Genomic DNA, 20,448 nt, shown 5'->3' with positions numbered 1-20,448 from the left:
TCAGATTAATGAATGCGGGTTTGATAATATGAGAGTAAACATGAGGATATTGATTTTGCCGGAGGAAAAGTCCGATAGGATTTGGTCATTATCAAGTTTCCCTTCCAATCCACTGATAATTGTCTTCATCATTCATCGATGCGAATAAAATGAACGCTAAATTAAGATGATTGTTAAACATGATTGGTGTAATGAGAAAAGAAGAAAAAAATAAGAGCAATTTTAAAAGAACAAATTTCTCTTTATTTTGAGAGAAAAAAAAAAGATTTACAAATGGCCTTGGATTGACCGGTAAAACAGAAGATGAATTTTGAAGAGGACATGAAAAGGTTGAAGGATGAAGATAATTGAAACTCAAGGAATCAACTTAATCACGAGAAATATTTACAGGGAAAAATTAAAAGATAGTTAACTTTTATTGGGTGAAATTGAAAAGGTTCAGTTGCTTTTGGAAACCTTTTCAATCTCACGAAAGGTCCATCTAATGATAGTGATGATAATATTGATGGTTTAACACAGGAGAGAGAGGGAAACAAGTTAACGAAGAGAAACAGAGATGAAAATCTGAAAGGGTGAAAGTGATCATTTTTATGACAAAAAATTGGGATTGAAAGGATAAAGAGGCGAGGAAATAACAGATAAGTAGAAAGATGTAAAAAGTGATGAAGAGTGTGAGAAAAAGTCTCCATAAGCACTTGTCAGTTATATTTATATTTAAAAATTTTTCTCTTTTCTCTCTATCGATAATATTTATATAGATTGGATTCATTTGTAGCTTTCCATTTATCAATTGTTTTGCGCTTTTTCCATTTAAATAACACTTTTTGTTTTGAGACGAGCCAGATTAAATTGTGGGAGTTGGAGAGGGATAAAGATGTATCACTTGATAACAGGCGAGTGATGAACAATATGAGCAGAAGTTTTGTTGTTGATGAAAATGACAATAACAATGATGATAATTGAAATGATGTGAGGATTTTTAATGTGTGATGATGAACAACTTGAGTGAAGCTTCTTCTTCATGCTTTATTGAGAGGGAAGCATCAGTAGAAACAGCAAGATTGGCATGATATGGATGAGAATGATATCTTTTTATCGCAAAGCTGCTTTTCATTTCTTTGTTAAATTAAAGTTTGCTTATGTTTTAGTTAATCTTTGGGTTAAACGTGAGTAGCAAGTGTACCTTGTTTAACCTGATTGGACGATGGGCTAGTTATATAACGCTGGCTTGTACTATATATGGAGCTAAGGGCACTAGGAGATGGCTGGCTACTTTTGGGGGTTAAAGTTGCTAAATTGTTTGAACCTGGAGTGTTTGATGTGGTTCGTAGATATGAGTTTGGTGAGGTTAGGTAGGATGAGGAACGATAACGTGAATCTAATGTAAGGGAACCATAATTAGGATCAATGTAAGAGTCACGGTTATTCAATAAGGCTCCTGAGCTATACAATTGTCCTTGAGCAGCTACAGCGGCAGCAGCGGCAGCCAATTGTTGCTGTTGCTGAATTTGATGATGATTTTGATATTGAGGTTGCTGTTGTTGTTGGGAAACTGACATCAAGCTTCCTGGGCTTGGCTGTTGTTGTTGCTGCTGTTGATGAAGTAAATGATGATGTTGAGCCTCTTGCTGTTGAGACTCTTCTTGGGTTAATGGCGGAGGTGGAAGATATTCACGGTTGTAATCAACATATGATGGGATATACCCGTTATTATTTGATGAGTCCTGCGAAAGTGAAAATAGATGGAAAAATGAATTAGAGATACAATTGAATTTTAATTGTTGGCTTCAAAGTGATTACAATTTTTGATTATAAGGCGCAATTGAGCTGGGAAATAAAGGACAGCAAATTATTGAGATAATTGGGCAGTAAAAAAGGTTCAAGAAGCTAATCTATAAGATTTGAATTCATTAATCTCATTTGTCTTTTGCTACCAATCCCTAATCATGATGTCAATTATTGTTCATTTCATTATTATTATTAAAAATTTAACATCAGAATAATAGCAACAAGGAAAAAAACTAAACAAGACAATTTGAGGATGATATTAAAAGGCATTTATCACGATGCTACTTGATAAAAAATAATAATGTAAAAAAAGAGGAGCCTCGGAGGAGCATAAATTTGGGTAATTTGTATCGTTAGTGTCAACTTGTCCGAGAAGAGGGACTAAATACAAGACAATGGATGAAGGGAAAAGGTTGATAAGTGAAGATCAAGTCTCTACATTGAAGGTGTACCAATTGGGTTGGGAAGGGCTGGGAAGGGTCGGGCTCATTAGATCCTTTAAGGCAATCAAGGGTAACCTTATAAAACAAATGATGGGTGGACAGATTAAATATAATGATAATTCTGTGCTAAAGGGAAGATAGAGAAGCAAAAAAGAAGATGAAAGACAAATAGTATCAAAAAGAGATGATAATAATGAAAAGAGGAAAAAGGTAATAATAAGTTTGATATTTAACGTCGCACAAGTGTGAGACTGAATCGATCAATTGGATCAAAATGACCGGTAATCAAGACGATCATCATCTTTCATCCTATTTTTCTTTCTCTCATTTTTCTGACACTCTTTTATCCTGACCTGACTAAAGACTGAAAAAAAACTGCCGCAAGGGTCAACATTGCATTTACACATTAAGTTATTACTAACACGCCGGTGAAAGGAGAGGAAACAAGAAGATGAAACGATGAAAGATAAAAAAAGAGTCTGAAAATGTGTGAATGTACCTTGCTAGGTGAGTAAAGAGGTTGAGCAGTATAATTGTAAATATTGTCGACAACTTGTTGTATCTGATTGGCTGTGATTGTTGGATCAACTGATGGAGGTTCATTAAGGTCATCCCAATGACCTCTCTCTGATAATGATGAGGCTGTTCGAATTTCAACCTTTAAATCTGAATCAGCACCCGATGATCCGGTATCGACAACATGATGATGAAGTGCATGTTGTGATTGTTGTGTCAACTGGTGAAGATGAAGGTTGTGAAGATGTTGCTGTTGTTGAGAGGGTGACAGGCCAAGATGAGTTAAACCTTGTTGCTGTTGATGATGTTTGGTTAAAGTACCGTTACTGGTTAAACTGGTTGACCCATTGGTCAAGGTTTTACTTGAATTGGTTAAACTGGATCCTATTTTACTAGTATTGGACTCTTTCTTAACATCACTCAGGTAGTCATCACCATCCAAGTTTGATTTCCGTTTCATGCAAAGTATTACAATTATTGTAACGGAAACAACAGCAACAATACTACCAATAATTGTAGCCACTATGATTAACATGGGAAAACTCTCTGTGATGGAAAGAAAAGAAAGAGAGAAAAAATAAGAGAGAATTAGAATGAGAAGGAAAGACAAGATGAAGATGAGAGGAACAGGAAAAGATGTGAAGATCAAGGAACAAGATGAAGAGAAACACACAGAAAAACAACAAGGAAACAGTTGAGCCAATTGAATTAGATATTGGTTTCATAAAAGTGATAACATGTTCATGATGATGATAATGATGATAACAAGGGAAAATTGCAAGTGAAATAAAGTAAGTAGACAAAAACCTAATGATGAAATTGAGGTGATGAAGGGAAAGAAACAAAAGAAACGATTCAAGTTGAAGATGGTTTCAAGGTAAACCGACTCAGGCAAAAGAAGGAAAAAGGAATAGAGAAAAAAAAGAGTCCAAAATTGACCGACACACCATCACCATCATCATCATTATAATGATTATCATAATAATCATCAACATGGCAAAGGCTTACATTATTGCCACTTTACTTTTATCCAATTCTTTTAACCCAAAAGAGCATGTAATAGTGTGATATACACAATATAAATAAATAGGATAAAGAAAGTAGATCTTTCAACAATATATATAACGAAACATAAATATATATATATGTGTTGAGCAAAATTGCAATTTAGTTGGATAAAATGATTTCATGATTCTGTGAGAATCAAGCGAATCATCATTAGGGAAAAGGATAAAATTAGTATTTTGAGTAACCAAGAAACACACACAAACAATCTCTCTTCTTGTGTGTCTGATATTAATAAATGAATAACAGTAATGTTGATGTGTTGATGAAATGTTAACTATTTTGGTAAGGTTAAAATGTTAGGTTAAGTGAATATGATAAACTCTGATTTGGTGTTAAAATGATAGCAATCAAGGAGAGAAGGAATATGAGAATGCTAATGATGATGAGTTTGATTTCCGTGGTTGATACATTTCAAGATAAATATATACATATATACATTTACTGAGTTACTTCTGAAAAAAAGCAAGATGTTAATAGAGAGGAATCAAGAGTGGAAAAGGAGTAAATCTTTCTATTCCCTGTTTTTTTAGTCTAAGAGATAATATTAATGTTGATGATGTTGATGAACATGATGATATATAGCATGATAATAGATCATGAGGGTGGCTTGTGAATTGTTTCAGGTAACAGTCAATTGATCAAATAAGGTGAGTAAAAGAGATCAAGAAGTAAAGGTGAAAATGAGAATTGAATATCATAATCATCATCAAAATCTTAACAGGGTGTGTGCCTATTCATTTTATTAGAAGCTCTTTTAATCCTTATGAATATATCAGTAAAAATGGGAACCACTTTTGTTAATAAAGAGTTCAATACAAGAATAGAATATTTTCCATTTTCTATTAAACTCTTTGACTTCTTTTGCAGCCTTTTTTTGCACCTTCTCAACATAATCATCATCAATAATTTATCATCAATAGATGTTGTTGAGAAGATGGCAAAATGCATCTTTTATCGTCATCATTTACATTAGCAACTCATTCAGATTCACATCAACCTTGATTCACATTGATTCCTTTCACCTAACATTTCAACTTTTATAACCTTTTCAGCCTTTTCACACTTAATACAATAACCATTCAATGATTGTTTTTCATCATTTTTATCAATCTCGCTTCTCATCTTGACCCTTTTTCACCCAGAAAAATGAGTATTATATAAAAATAATTTGATAAGGTTGACATTAAATTGTGCTTTGTTTTTTCGCTGCTGTCTGTTATTTGATTTAGCTTCCTACTTTGCTTCTTGCTATCACTAAATTTATACTGTAAACCATCAATAGTAAATAGAAAAAATTGAAATAACAAGATTAAAAGCGTAAATAATCAAGCTTGATGGTTATTGTTGATGTTTCATGTCAATAATCATGTTAATATCAAGTTAAAGTCAAGATTTGATTCACTTCTATTATCTTTCTTTCTATCGTATTTTCAGTTGTTGTTTTTTTTCCTTCTCGCATGCAAATGGATTTAGGTATAAGAAGAGATGAAAAAAATGATTCAAAATTCATCATTTTTCATGTAAAAACGATCAAGAATAACTAAAATTGACAAGATGAGAAGGAAGCAAAGAAGAAGATGAAACCATTTCAAATTATCTTGAAAATGAGAAAAGGCGAGAAAATGAGAAGCAAAAGATACTTTTTTTTCTGCCTCTTCAACAATTTAAGTCAATTTTATAAAACAATCTGAATCGAGTTTAAAACCCATTCTGGCTGAGATTAAAAGCTGATTTAGTTTCTCTTACGGTCTACAAATTTTTGATTTACACTTAACTGTAACTCCACTGCAATAATCAACTTTTAAGCAAGAAAAAAACAAATCTTCAACAAATTCACAATTTTTCACATTATAACTTTCATTTCATTTTCATCATCTTCAACCCTCTTTTTTCACCTCATCATACAAAAAAAGTTAACTTTTCACATTCAGTTAGCAAAACTGAAAGATGCACAAGTTGAAAGGGTAAAAATGAATACTAGATGATGATGATGATATCTTTCTTCAAACAATATTTCACTTCTTAACAAATCATTTTCGTGTTGAATTTATGAAACAAAGATTTTCTTTCCTCTTTCCCTTACTAATTCCAATGTTTCATATCTACTGTTGCAAAGTCAACGAAAGATTGCGAATAGACAAAGGCATTTTTACTATTCTTTTTGCCTTTTTGATGGTTAAATCGATATTTTTAAATAACTGGTTACTGGAATGAAGCTCAAGATAAGAATAGAGATGAAAATGATAACTTTAAACGGTAACTTTTGCTTTCCCTTGAAACAAGAAAATTGATCTTTTTGCTTCTAAATCATCTTTCATTTTCATCAGTCTGCTTCATTTTACTTTCCCATTTCACCATGTTTTAGTTGAAAAGTTAGAAATAATAGGCAACATTGAGAGGGCAAATCCATATATAAACACATTTGTACGCTTGTTGTGTCTTGAGTTTGATTGAAAAATACGATAACTGGACGAGTGGGGAAACACAAGAAACAATTGTCGATCCTTACTATGCTTTTCAAGACGGATTATCATGTAATCTTGTCCATATTCATTCCAAACTGAACAGTTATAATCGCCAAAGTTTTCCTCTTTTACTTTATGGATTATCAATACATTTCGAGTGATTGATTCGGATGGTTTGTTTTCCTCGATCACCTCAAAATCTTGATCATTATCAATATCAATAGTCTGAAAGAAAAGAATAGAATTGGGAAAAAAGAAGAAAATTAAATTAGTAAATGAAAATGTAAACAATTGAACATTAGTTGATTAACAGTGTCTCATTAAAATAGGTGCATAAAATTAAGGTGTGATTGAATAAAGCAAAATAAGATCAAACTTATTTCTCTTATATCAACAGGAATCACAATCAAACTGAAAAACAATTGAACAATAATACAATATTATAAACCAGGGGAAAACTGAGACACCTTCAGGGCAATACAATATCTTAGATAATGCCATTTTATGCACTTTCATTACAGTTATCTTTTTTTTCTTCATCATCATTTCAGTCTCTTATAGATATTATATAAGAATATTGGTTTCTCCTCAAGAAAAAGGTAATGTTGTTATTATAAAAAGATTAAGTTATTAACACTAGGAAATGAGAAGATAGAAGCTGAAAAAAGAAGAAAACCAAAAGTTTCATGAAGTAGGGGAATGAAACAATAACAGAAGAAGAAGAAGAAGAAGTTGCAGAAAATGTGAATTTCAGTTTGAATATCTTTCGTTTCCATCTGATTTTGACTTTTTTTTACGTTCACTTTTCGTTTGACAAAATGCGATTCTTCAATAATGATCAACTGGTAAAGAAGCTAATCAAAAGATTAAAGGTTGATGGTACAAATTGATGGAAATGATTCAACTTTTTCCTCTCATTGTATTCACATTTTCCATCAAAATCTTTTCTCTTATCCTGGGATTGTGTAACCATCACATTAAAGCCTTGAGATTAAATTGTTTCACTAATGGGTAAGTAACCAAAAAGGCGTACCTGTGAATTGTGGATCCAGGTAACTTTACTTTGTAATGGCACGGAGTGTACAATGCATTCAACTTTAACAGTTTCATCATCAACAGCATATTGTATTGATGGGCTCATAATCTTCGGTGGACCTGTCGTAATACACGGAGAATGGGATGAAGAGAGAAGAGAAGGAAGAGAAAAAAGAAAAAACAGAATTAGATTCATTGTAATTGTATTAGGTTTTCTAAATCATCATCAGTAGGGTTCCATTGAGTGGGGAAAAATGAATGTGAAAGACATCACACATAGAAACAAAAAATGAAACATTTTTTTACATGTTAACTTTAAGCCATCTTCACATCTTCATCATCTTTCTCTTTTTTTGACTTACAGTTGTTAACAAGAGAAGATACATTTTTTTAATACATTTATACATTAAACTTCTGTATGCATGAATCTTGTTTAACTGGATCTACAAGACAATCAATCCATCTTAGTGAATGCTGGAAACTAGCAAGATATTGTAAAATGGAAAAGTGAAATTTACTTTTTGATTGTTAACCATTAAAGAGAAGATGAACGATGGGAGAGAGAAAATTGAAGATGATCGGGTGAGGATTGAAGGAACAGAGATGATAAAGTTGATGATGATATGGAATTGAAAGAGAAGCCTAATTGTGTATAATTTTTTGTTCAATGGTTGATGATGAATTAAATGGACAATTCATCTTTCATCTGTTGTCTGGTGAAACAAATTGTTCAAGATGAAGATGTTATAAGAGTAAAGCAAGACTGACAGACATGTTAAAAGTAAAAATGATCAACAAAATAAGTGATATTAAATAGTAATGATCATCTTTTAAAGATTAAAAAAAGGTTGATGGTTAAAGGAATGATAATGAATTGAAGGGAAAAGAAAAGATGTAATAAAGATCAATCAGTAAAAGTTTTGAGTAAAAAGCTAAATTTCAAGACACTATTTGCTGATGATATTAAATCATTTGATGGCTATGGAATCATTTCACAGATTGAATCCTCATGTAATCAGATTGAATTTGGAGGAGAATCTGGTTAATAGATTTGTTAAATTTCTCACTATAATCACTATTTTCTCAGAAATGATTTGGGTTAAAATTGTGGTCCTGATGGTGGATCATCATCGTTGTCATGAAGATAATGATTGTAAATGGCGAGAGGTAAACTTGATTGAAACCAATCCAATTGCTTCTTCTAGTGACAAACTTGCCAGGCAATAAATTGCATCAATTGAACAAACATCCAAGAAAAGTTATGAAAGATAAAACTGAAATGCTTGGGAAAAAGGCAACATCAAAATAAACTGAAATCGCCATGTTTATCAATAAAATCTCAGTAAAAGTCACCAACACAATCAACAAATAGAGAAAAGGAAAGCAATCAAAATTCATTTCAACTGTTCAAGAGAAGAAAAAAATTAATTCAAGTTAAACAATCAATTATTAAACTTTTACTCGTTTTTTTCTGGCCGCTTTGAAACTTGTTGATGGAAACCCGGAAAAACAGCGACCATTTTAACGATGCTCGAAAGGACAGCTTCTGCTAATGTTTGTGTTCATTAACGTTTGAGGCCTTTTCTTTTACTCCCCTTTTTATGGTCTTTTTGAAGACAGAGTCAACATTAACCACCGTCACATCAACTACCAACAATAACAACGCTTTCATCAACTAATTGCAGTTAACCTAAAGTCAGTAGCTAGAGTAGCAAATGATAGTCAACATTAAGTTGTGAATGTTTGCTTGTCTATTTGTGATTGTTTTTGCTGTCTTGAGTAATAACGTTTCTCCTTATCTAAAGGAGCCTTCATTTTGAGTCTTGAGCAAGGAAATGCTTGTTGCTATTGATATTAAGAATTGAGATGCAAAAAGTAAAGAGAGAGAGAGAAAAAAACAAGATTCTGTATAAATGTTGAGGTCATATGATGGTAAAGAAAGGCAAAGGAAACTGTAAGTCATGAATTAGAGAAGAAGAAAGATGAAGATGGAAGACTGAAAATGTACAGGCCGACAGAAAAAAAATGATGGCTTTTCATGAAAACCGGAAAGTTATCATTTTGCATTAAAGTTGCTTCTTGTTGGCTCATTTTTTTCCCTTTACTTGGTGAGTTTGGGTGAGTTGATTAAAAATAGCAAATTATAATGAGCAAGAGTAGAGATTTTGATATTACTTGCAAAAATAGAGTGAGTAGAAGGAGAAAGAAAATTATTATATGATATTCATTATCATCAGGAAAAAGTATACAATACAGATGATGAAGTAGATGATGTATTAATGATGAACAGTTTTTTTTGCTTCGTGCGGCTCAACATTCACTAATGTACATTGAAATAAAAGTGTAGCACCACTTAGACTTACCTTTTATAAAAACGTGGGTTGAAGATGATACTTCAGGAAACCCTTGAACGGATGCACGGCAAACATAACGACCTGCTTTATCTTCACTCATAGAGGGTATAACAAGCTCAGAGTTGGTACTAAGAACTTTGCTTGACCCATTGTAAAGCCACATAATCTCGGGTTTAGGATTACCCAAAGGTTCACATTTTAGTTTCACATTTTCACCTTCAACAGCAGCGTAAACATTTTCCAGTGAACTCCGGAAAACTGGTCCATAATGGATATTCAGGGTATAAGTTTCCTTTGAGGTGCCCACTGAGTTGGAGGCTTCACAGGTAAATGGGAAACCATTCATGTCTCGGGTTACTCTGGGTATAACCAGATTATTTGAATAGTCACTTGTTACCACTTCGCCATTGCGATACCATTTAAATATTATATCTGGTGGATTGGCTAGTGCTTTACATGACAATCTGACATCATCTCCTTCCATGTAAGATATTTTATCCGATGTCAACTGAATCTCTGGCTTATACTTTACTTCAACCCGGATATGAGCTTTTTGGGGTTGATTTAAAGCTGGATTTTCAGCTCGACAGGTAAATTCTTTACCATGATGTTCCCGGCCAGGGATGAAAGTCCATTTTAAGGCTGAATTGGCACGTTTACCGTCACTTAAAAATTGATTTGTATGAGTAATTCCACTGGTAACTGGATTACCATCACCATCAAGCCATGTAAGCTGTAAAAGTGGAAAGAAATTGAAAAATGTGTTAATTTTGTTCGTTAAACAATGAAAAGGGAAAAAGGAAAAGGCATCAAAATGAACAATTTAAATTAATGGACAAATGATTGCAGTGATAACATTATTAATAAAGACAAGCCATTTTGAATAAATATCAAGTTTAATGTTGAGGTTATAATCCTATTTGAAGCAACATTTTAACTAGCTAAATGCAGAGGATAAAATACAGTGACTTGATAATTAATCATAAAATTCATGTTTCAACCTTTCTACCTCATGTTACCATCACCTTGTCTAGGTAATGCTTAACTTCATCAACCGTATTGAGTAAGTTAAGGAATGGAACAGGAAAAGGAAAGGAGAAAGATTGAAACGGGAAATGTTTACCAAAGAGAGAATCGTTTTTTTAACTATTTAGATTCACTTGCATTAACCTATAAAAAGCTGAAGTATATGAGAGGTACAGGGAAGACAATGAGGTAAATAGGAAGAGCATGGATGTGGGTGAGATGAAGATAAGATGGAAAGAAACTGTTTTGCCTGAAAACTCCATGAAAATACCAATCATGTGAAGCTAATTAAATGGGTTTGCTCAAATAAACCTCATCACTTTGCTTACCATAAACTTGTACTAATATTAACAGAAGACTTTTTTTTAGTTATATTCATTTATGCAAAGACATTTGATAAAATGTGTAAAGCACACACACAAATGTTCAAGTGTGAGAGAGAAAGAGATTATCATGAGTTAAATGGAAAAGACAAATAGAGCTGAAATTAGTTTTACCCCAGAGTCTCAATTTTGAAAAATCTAAACATTTATCAGAAATGAGCAAAATAATATCTGTAATTAGAGTTGAAACTAGTTTCAAAGTAACAATTATTTAAACATTAATTATTTTACCATCAATAGATAGCAACACTTATACTTAACATTTTCTAGCTACTGATATTTTGTCAAACGATATGTTAAAGTAGCATGTAATTGTCCCTGGTCGTTTGGTTGCTTTGAAGGATAAGATCGTTAAGATTTAACTTTTGTAACCTTCAGCTTGCAAAAAGGTCAAGAAAGTTTGGGTAGATAAGTTGTAAATAGCGGAGAGAGAAAAGTTTGCTGATTGTTTTCTTGGTTTGTGGCTTTTGCGAAGCAAATTATCATCAATTGAATAACCACCAATGGTTGGACAAAAAATGAAGATACATGATAATGAAGGATATAATAGAAAGTGGAGAGCACGAGATAGTAATAATGGACTTGAATAAAATCGATGGTATAATTATATCTATTGCATTTGAATAGTTTGTTCAAAAAATTTCAATTCTCTGTTTACCCATCCTATGTTGGACTCTCTCTTTTTTAATACAAGTATCTTTGTGCTAAAGCTACTGACTAAACTAGTTGGACAAGAACTGATGATGATGATCAGGGGATGATGGAAAGGAGAGCAGAGAAGGAAAAAAGCAAAGGACAAGGAATAGAGGTAATAGCAAAGATACAGGAGCAACGATACAAGTTTAATCTTTGCTCATTTTTCTCTTATTTCAGTTTTATTTCAATTTTTTACGATACCCTGAAGAGCCTCAAGGCATGATCGAAGGCTCTCTCTCTCTCTCAAACAATCATCGAAGGGGAGAGAGAAAGATTGAGAAAAAAGAGTGAAAGAGTAAATAAAGAAAAGAAAGACAAAACTGAAAAGAGGGAAAAGGACAGAATCAATGACTTATAATGATGATGATAATGATGTTGAAGTATTATAATGTGTTGATGATGAGTAAAAGAATGTTGCTTCAAATTTGAAGAGAGAGAGAGAATAAAAGGGAATAAAAGGCCAGGAAAGAAACAATAGGTAAATTGAAGAGCGATGCAACAAGAACACTGTTGGTGAAATTAGCATAATAATGAGAAGATGATGGGATAAATTTATAGCATGTGTCTGTCTTTGTGTGTGTGATAATCTTACCTCGGCTGCAGGTTTACCACCATGAGATTCACAGGTTAACTCTACAGTAACTCCTGCAGTTGTCCGAAGGAAATCTCCTTGAACAATTTTGGGAGGCTCGGGAGGAACAAAGACAATTAGAGCAGCATCTCGGGAGCGAATACCACCAACTCCATCCGCTGCTCCTACTTGGCACTGATAAGTAGCGTCATCCTCCAAGGAGACACTTTTAATTTGTAATGAAAAATCGCCCTCTTCATCACTACCAATCATCTCATAGCGAGCGAATCCTTCTAATTTCCTATCTGGACCTAAACCGAAACCATCTCGCGTCCATTGGAGAGGACCGACTTTATGTAAAACTCTACATGGAAGCAACACCGTGTCACCAATGATTGCCGATTTATCCATTGGTTCAATGGCAAATTTTTGCTTGATTTTGGCTTCACCTAAAAGGTAAAAGAAAAAAAACAAAAGTTAATAGAAAAAAGGATAAAAATGAAATAGCAAAATGCAAAAAGGAAAATAATATCAATAAAAATACATGATCGTTTTAGAATGACAAACAGAATCAAATTAGAATCAGTTTTTCATGGAATGTAAAAGTGGAGAAAGAGAGAGAGAGAGAAAAGGAAAAGTTGATAATCATTAATAGAAAATTGGTGATGACAGGTCTTGACAGTTCTCGGCAGGCTCTCGAGAGACATAACGCTCTTACATATTAGACATATTACATTTACAAGCAAAAACTGGCAAAAGATATGAGAGGATAAATAAAATTGTAAGAAATATATGTAAGGCAAGAGAAAGGTGAAAATGTTTCCAAAAGTAGAGTGATTCGTTAAGATAAATTCTGACAAGGTTGTCTATAAATTGGACTCTCCCTTCTCTCTGAAATCGTTCTCGCAACTCTCACTTTTTTCCCTCACTCTCTCTCAGAGGAAGTTCACATTCAATATCGGTGAAATATTGGCTAGAGTAAATGACCAAAGAAATGGAAAAGAAAAGAAAAAAGAGGAGAAAAAAAAGATAGACAGACTCAAGAAATGGATTTATCAATATCAAGATTGTTGTTGACATGATTGAGCATCTCACTGAATCTCTCATTCTTCTTTCTTTATATCACTTTCATCTCTCACACCTAATTTAACTAGATATATAAAAAAAATATTGCATGTGTTGTTGATGATTGTAAGCAAGCAAACGAACAGGCAATCACCAACCCATGTAACTGTTGTGATACAGGAGAGAGAATCAGAGAGAAAGAGAAAAGTTAAATGATTCTTGTGTAAATTAATTTGCCTGTCATGGGAATTGGTGGTGTAGATAAATATGAGTTTCACGATTTACAGAACATTCTTTTTTACCTCTTGTTCGACCTGGTGTACCACTTTCTTCTTTACTTATGGGTTGATCACTAATAGCTGCAAGTGCAGCATTATTGCGGGTTCGCTTTCTATCTGATAATCTATCAGATGTCGGCGTTTCACCTGCACCATTGGCTAATGCTATTGAAGTAACAGGTTCAAATGATGATACAATTAAGGTTCCAAGTAGTAAAATAATTAAATTTAAAATGTACACAAACTCCATGGCAGCTCTGAATGAAGAAGGTAGAAAAAAAATAAGTGTTAAAAAGAGAAAGAAAAGAAATTAATCAAAAATGAATAATGAAAAGAAGTCAACATTTATCAATCGATTAATATAATATAATAAGTAAAAATGTGTAAAGGTAGAGAGGATAAAGGGAAGGAATGTACTACAAAAGATGTTGGAATAATGCTATTGTTAAGCTATGATGAAGATGATAAAGTTAGAATAGAGATTGAAAAATTGAATTGTCTGCAACATATAAAGATGATAATACGGATTATCACAGTAACCTGTAGGAATAGTGTTAGGTGAACATGATAATGTTGAAATGAGGGGGCAAATAAAATGTATAAAAAAATCTGCAACTTACATCTCAATTTATCAAATTTAAGTGCAATCAAGTAAACAGTTACCGGTTTCTCCATAATCTTGTTCAACTTTGTTTTAACCAAATACAATTCAAGAAGCGGCTTAACCTTTCCGTTTTCTTTTGTTGTTAAATATATATATTTACAGCCCAGTTTAGATGAATAAAAACTTATCCAAGTTGCACAATCTGATTTACAATTCAAATATTCCGAAGACAAGGTTTCACAAATGTATCAATCCATAATCCATTTACAGGTCCTGGAACAAGAAAAAGAGAAAAAAACGGTGATTAAAATGAAACAAATAAAACAACAAAATGAGATAAACAACCAACAGGTTGAGGAGTTGACTGTTAGTAAGGACAACAAAAATCAGAATGACTTAAGAAGTTTCTTTCACAATTTATAAAGTAAAAATGGAGGGAAAAACGTTAAGCAAAGGGAGAGACAAAGACGAATGATTTAGAGTTCAAAAGTGACCAGAAAAATAGGATTATTTAAGGCTTACTCTTGAACTGTTGGTTGAAAATAGAAAGGGTTGAAACAGAAGATGTTATTGAAATTCCATTTCTAGTCTTATCTATTATTTCAATTAGCAGCTATGGCAACTTTAATAAAATGCCGATAAAAATGTCTTTTGGTTTTAAACCCAATTTATCAGACGAGAAATGTTTACCAGTTTATGTGTAAAAGGTTAAGGTTACAAGATGATTAATCAAGAAACAGAAGTGAAGATGAAATCATCTGAACAATATATAAAGCCATGATCGGGGGTTAGCTGGTTAAATTGCTACTGGGATTAACTAAACAATTGAGAGAAAGGGTTGAGGAGAATTAGATATAAGATTATTTAGAGTCCAATAGATTTTGATTGTTGTTCCCCTGTTTTCCCTTCTCTTGATCGTCTCATTTCAACTATTCGCCATTTTCTCGAAATCTTTTTCTTTGCTGTTGTGAGCCAATTTTTGCTGCAGTAAACCCTTTTTTGCCACTCTCTATCAACAAGATTCTGATGTAAATTGGGTTATCTTCTCTCCTCTGGTTAATTAACATTTAGGTTTGAGTAATTGCTTTAGGCTATTCACACATAAATAACACACAAAACGGATAACCATGAAACCTTTAACTGTTCATCAACCATTTTATCTATCAGTTGATGAAAAGACGCTCTTAAGATGAGACATGATAACGATGGTGGTAACAATCAAGATGATAATGATGTTAAATGCTCTTAGAATTTGAATCAATTAAGAAATGAAGGGATGCTAAGTTTTGCTCCAAGAATAATTAGCTAATCTGATTTCCTCTCCATTTGCATTCTTAACCATATGATGATACATTTGTAACCACTCATTTACTTTACATTTCAATACACCAAATTTAACCAGAAAAAGAAAAAAAAACTGATGACAAATTAAAAGATGATGATCATGGTGATGTTTGTAGCTGCGGGTAAACACATTTAAAGATTGAATAAGATTCCAAGTCAGTAATGAGAATCGATAGTTTTTAAAGAAATGATGGAGCAAAAATAATGGTCAAGATGAATCAATCTGGTAACTTTCAGATGAAAGTGTAAAACAAAATAACAGTAGAGGAAAAATGGTGAAATGATCCTAGAGATGAAAAATAATGATGTTGATTTAGATGTTGATCTGGTTTGACACGCCTTCAATAATCATCACTGAATCACCATGAATGAGGGTTTGATTGAAAAAGTAATTTAAAAGAATCTGGTGAATACATTTTGATGGCAATCAACAGAATATAGCTGATGATTGGTAACCAGTAATCAGAATTAATTTCATTTTTTTCTTCTTCTGCTCTTCATCATCAACCTTTTTCCCTTTGCAACCTTCAACTTTAAGTGTATCAGTTGAATTATTTGCAATCAAAGGTTCTTTCATTTATTTCTCCAGTCTCTTGTTTACCTTCTGACTCGCAGTGTTAGCCAAAAGTTAAATCCAACCGGATATCCCGAGGATAATCAAGATGATCAAATCAAAGAGCAAAATAACAGGTAAAAAGAGGAAACTTTCTACTGATAAAGATCACCAGGTTAGCCATGATTAAAGCTAAATATCGTCTGACTCGGGATAATTTGCAAAAGATGTCCTTTCAAAGTTTAGCTTCGTTCTTTTGCTTTTACCTTCATCTCCATTTTGTTTTGCTTTTGAATATCAATTTGAGTTCTCTTTTTTCAATTACGGCAAAAGAAATGAAAGATTAACTTGAATACAGATGAGGTTGACCAACGAGAGATGAAAATGAGACCAATTAAGATCATTAAATTACCTTGTTCTTTTAGTCGACAATCAAAGCTTTCTGTACATGAAAATATCTGATCAAGGTATATTTAAAAACATGATTAGTTTGATTTTTCTTCTTTCCTTCTTCTTTACTGTAACAGATCAGATTTGTTCCCATGATAGATCAATGATGAAACACCATCAGAAGAAAAAGGTTCAACTGTAATCCGAAATCAAACTAAATAATCTGCTTTTTGCATGTCTTTCCATTACCCTTGGTTACAACTGACATTTTCATTCTTAATCATCCAATAACCTCATTAAAATCAACAATGTATTCAAAATCAAACCAAAAGAGTCCAGAAAATTAATACCAATAAATGATAATGAAGATGAAAAGATCTCTGTTAAATCAACTTTAAGATGATATTATTGAAATTGCTTGTAAATCTGATGAGCAAAGGTTCTGGGTAAATGAACCTGAATTTGTCTAACATTGAATAATTTTCCATAGAAAAGTTTAAGCTAAGGAAAACAAAAGACTCATGAAGATTATGGAAGCAGCATAAGGTAATGATGATAGCGGACTATTTGGAGCGAATCATCTTATGAACCATTTCATTTTGATGTAATTTTTTTCCATTTTTCAAAAGGTGACACAACTATGGTGTAAAAAGAGAGATAAGCAGCAGCCTCCGGTGATGATGAACAGAGGAATGGTTAAGATGAACTTGGCTCGAGTAATTGTTTGCTTCATGGTGAACACTTAATATCAACATTACAACAGGCAAAAGACAATTAATGAGTCGACAAAGTAAAAGATGATTTAAAATGAAAGAAACGGAAAATCATCGCTGTTTGCTTCCAACTTGCCAGCCAATTTAAAACTCAGACATTTGCAACATTGTTTAAACACACATTTACAATCTTGAAGATTTGTTAATTGTAAAAAAAGAGACAAATTAAATTTCTGTATTAAAAATATAAAACAAATTTCGAGACAAAAACAAAAGTATAAAGCAAATACAAGTCATAAGGTGAAGAAGCTATTTGCTATGGTAAAACCTTTTTCCCTCTTAAAAAACAACTCAACCAATCTGATTGTTTCCCTCTACATCTCAAGAGGATAATTAAATTTGGAGCGCAAATTAAATCTGTAAAAATAAAACCGTTGAACCAAATGGTTTTTTTTACACAGAAATTAACCTTAAAAATAGCTCATTTTACTCTTTCAATTTTTACCTAAATTTTCACCTTTTCCCTTTTATTATAAACTAATCATCCAAATTAATTGTTGCGTGTTGTTTTGATTGACATACTCTAAGCAATTGTGAACACTCTGGATTGTGTCTAAATGGTGATCAAACCTTTTTATCAATCAACTTGATCGCAATAGGGAATTGTTCATGTTGTTGTTGTTGTTCAAGTTGTAAAGTTAAATCACTTAACTTATTCTCATCAAGCTAATTAGCTGATAATAGCTCCATTTAGAGGCATTAACAATGAAAGAGGTGAAGGAGGTTCAAAGGTAAAAATGGTTCGGAACAAGTTTCCCTTTAACTTATATGCAGATGCGAATGTGAGAGTGAAAATGAAATGATTTTAATGATGATAGTTGATTATTTAACAGAGGAGGAAGATTCAAGGATTAATACCAGCAAATGCTATTAAATAAGTCAACTTCATGAGGATAATTAGAGTTAATAATTAAAACGGGAAATCACAATTTAGGCTGAGAGAGAGAGTGAAAGGTAAATCGGTAAGGTTAATGGTAATGTTGTTGCAGTTATCCTTCTTGGTTAATGTTAAAGTTAATCATCTTAACTTTGTCAGTTTAAATGTATTGCTCCAAAAGCAGCCAAACTTTTTGAAATATGTTACATCAAGTAAAATGAGTGTTAACTGCAACAGAAGAGCTAAAAAATGGAGAAAGGGAAAGATGAACATCATCAACAGGATTACCGATTACATGAGGAATTATCATCAGAAGAGAGAAGATTGTTAAGGCACAGGGAAAGAAGATGGTGAAGAAAATGAGAATACACTCGAGAATCAATACCATCAATCAAACAATCCAGATTTCAAGTTGGGATTTCAAGGGCTACTAAACCAATGTTATGGAGCATTATTTTCCTCTACATTTTCATCCTCCATTCATTTTTTTCCACTGCTTTCTCCATTCTCCAGCAGCAACACCACCATCACCACCACCACCTCCTCCTCCTTTATCCTCCAACTTTTCGCCATCATCCTCTTTCCAACCTTACAAGTAAACCAATACTTGAATAGCAAAATGAGTGAGTAAAGGAACAAAAAGCGAGAGTAAAAATGTGTTCAAATCGGGAATTAGGAGATAACAGGGAACATTTTCTTGTTTGAATGATCATCTTGAGTATAACTCTGGGTTCGGTAAATATATCATGTTGAAGATGCCAGTGAATGGATCAACGATACTGGTGTTGTGATGATAATGATGATGGTAAAGATTCAAAATCTTTTTTCACTTTACTTCCAACATTTGTGTGTTTAAAATGTTGTTTTTTCTTGGTGTTAACCATAGTTAAATTGGTATATAAAACCCATTGAGTCGAGATTTATGGTTCTTTGGTCATTTTTCATCAGCATAAAACCAAAAGTAAAGCAGAAGATGAAAGACGAAAGAGGAAAGGCAAAGAAAGACAAAAGAAGAGGGAAAATTGGTGTAAAGAGGTGAGAAGAAACAGCACTAAATGATGATCATGATGATGGTGAAAACACTGTTAACTAGACATTCAATACCAATGATTATGATGAGGATTGGTTGGTTGGGTTAACAGTTAAAGTTAAATTGAGCTTTAACAAAAACATGAAACAAAAAACAGTTAAAGTACATATTCAAGCCTTTTGACCATTATAAATAATTGGTTACCAGTTGGCAACAAGAAAAAAGCGCCCAATTTAAAATGCCCTTTTTCCCCTTCAAACTTAATGATATTTTAAAATTTTCAGCAAAATTACAGTTTACAATCAGTTAAATTGTTGACACACAAACAAAAACAAAGTGGAATAGGAGGAAAAACAATCAATCTAAATTAAACGGTTCCATAAGCTTTCACAATTTGAGTCAAAAATATCGCAGAGTTGATTGAATAATTAAAGAATGGGCAAGAAAAGCAAGATTTTAACCCAGAAAATCGCGATAAATAATAATGTAATGGTGAAAAAAAGAGAAAAGTTGACAAAAAGAAAGGTTAAAATTGAATAATAACTAGCAATCAAGAAACACAAACAGCATTCAAAATGGTTTGGTCAACCTTTTCATATTGGAATCAATTTTTCATCAAAGGTAAAAAAAAGGATATTAAATTATTCAACAAAATGGCAATATAATTGAATAGAAATGATAATGATCAATGATAAAAGTGGAAAAGTAAATGTTCATTAATATTACAATTACATGATAATAAATAACAATCTATTGAATAATAAATTAAATGTGCAAATAAGCTGGAGAATGGCTTTAATGGTAAAGTGACAAATTAAAAGGTTGACCAGACAAAAGTGGAAAGGGCAAAATGTACAGTTTCCAGTTGATTGTGACTTGAATTGTAAAATGTAAAAGATGTTCAAATGATGATGAACATGATGCTTTAGATGAAGTTAAAGTTGAAGTAAAAAGAAGAAGAAAAATAAGAAGAAGAAGAAGAAGAAGATAAAACAGAGATGGAAGCAAATAAATGACTTGAAGATGGCAATGGATTTGTGCAACAAGCAGATGATGGCCAAGGAAAGATAAAGATGATCAAGAGGAAAAAAGAAGAAGATAAAGACCAGTCTTAAATGAAGAAGAGATTCTTCCAGGTTTTCATTCGGTTTGGATATAATTTGAGCAACCCTCAATGATACAGGTAGTC

General features: G+C 32.5%; 1 protein-coding gene across 5 annotated transcripts in view; it reads right to left on the bottom strand.

Moving 5' to 3' along the window:
- Positions 1 to 220: 220 nt before the first annotated feature.
- LOC107371528 (irregular chiasm C-roughest protein) overlaps positions 221 to 20,448 on the bottom strand; it is a 33,943-nt gene continuing 13,715 nt past the window's right edge. For 2 of the 5 annotated variants that reach the window (XM_025162693.2, XM_015939643.3), the window contains 8 exons: positions 14,309 to 14,565; positions 13,713 to 13,945; positions 12,367 to 12,794; positions 9,679 to 10,402; positions 7,314 to 7,435; positions 6,325 to 6,505; positions 2,731 to 3,293; positions 221 to 1,724 (listed from right to left, as the gene is read on the bottom strand). In XM_025162693.2, the coding sequence (XP_025018461.2) occupies positions 1,161 to 1,724; positions 2,731 to 3,293; positions 6,325 to 6,505; positions 7,314 to 7,435; positions 9,679 to 10,402; positions 12,367 to 12,794; positions 13,713 to 13,938 (2,808 nt within the window). In that variant the 5' untranslated portion in view covers positions 13,939 to 13,945; positions 14,309 to 14,565 and the 3' untranslated portion in view covers positions 221 to 1,160. Of the gene's footprint in view, positions 1,725 to 2,730; positions 3,294 to 6,324; positions 6,506 to 7,313; positions 7,436 to 9,678; positions 10,403 to 12,366; positions 12,795 to 13,712; positions 13,946 to 14,308; positions 14,566 to 14,814; positions 16,501 to 16,601; positions 19,453 to 20,448 lie in introns of those variants that run through there. The other 3 variants (XM_089269855.1, XM_025162694.2, XM_089269856.1) reach the window with 3 other exon arrangements.

The sequence above is a fragment of the Tetranychus urticae genome, chromosome 3 (assembly GCF_039701765.1).
Source record: "Tetranychus urticae isolate SD_2017Ah chromosome 3, NJAU_TeUrti_SD_1.0, whole genome shotgun sequence".
Taxonomy (NCBI): Eukaryota; Metazoa; Arthropoda; class Arachnida; order Trombidiformes; family Tetranychidae; genus Tetranychus; species Tetranychus urticae.
This window is presented reverse-complemented; position numbering and strand designations above follow the sequence as displayed.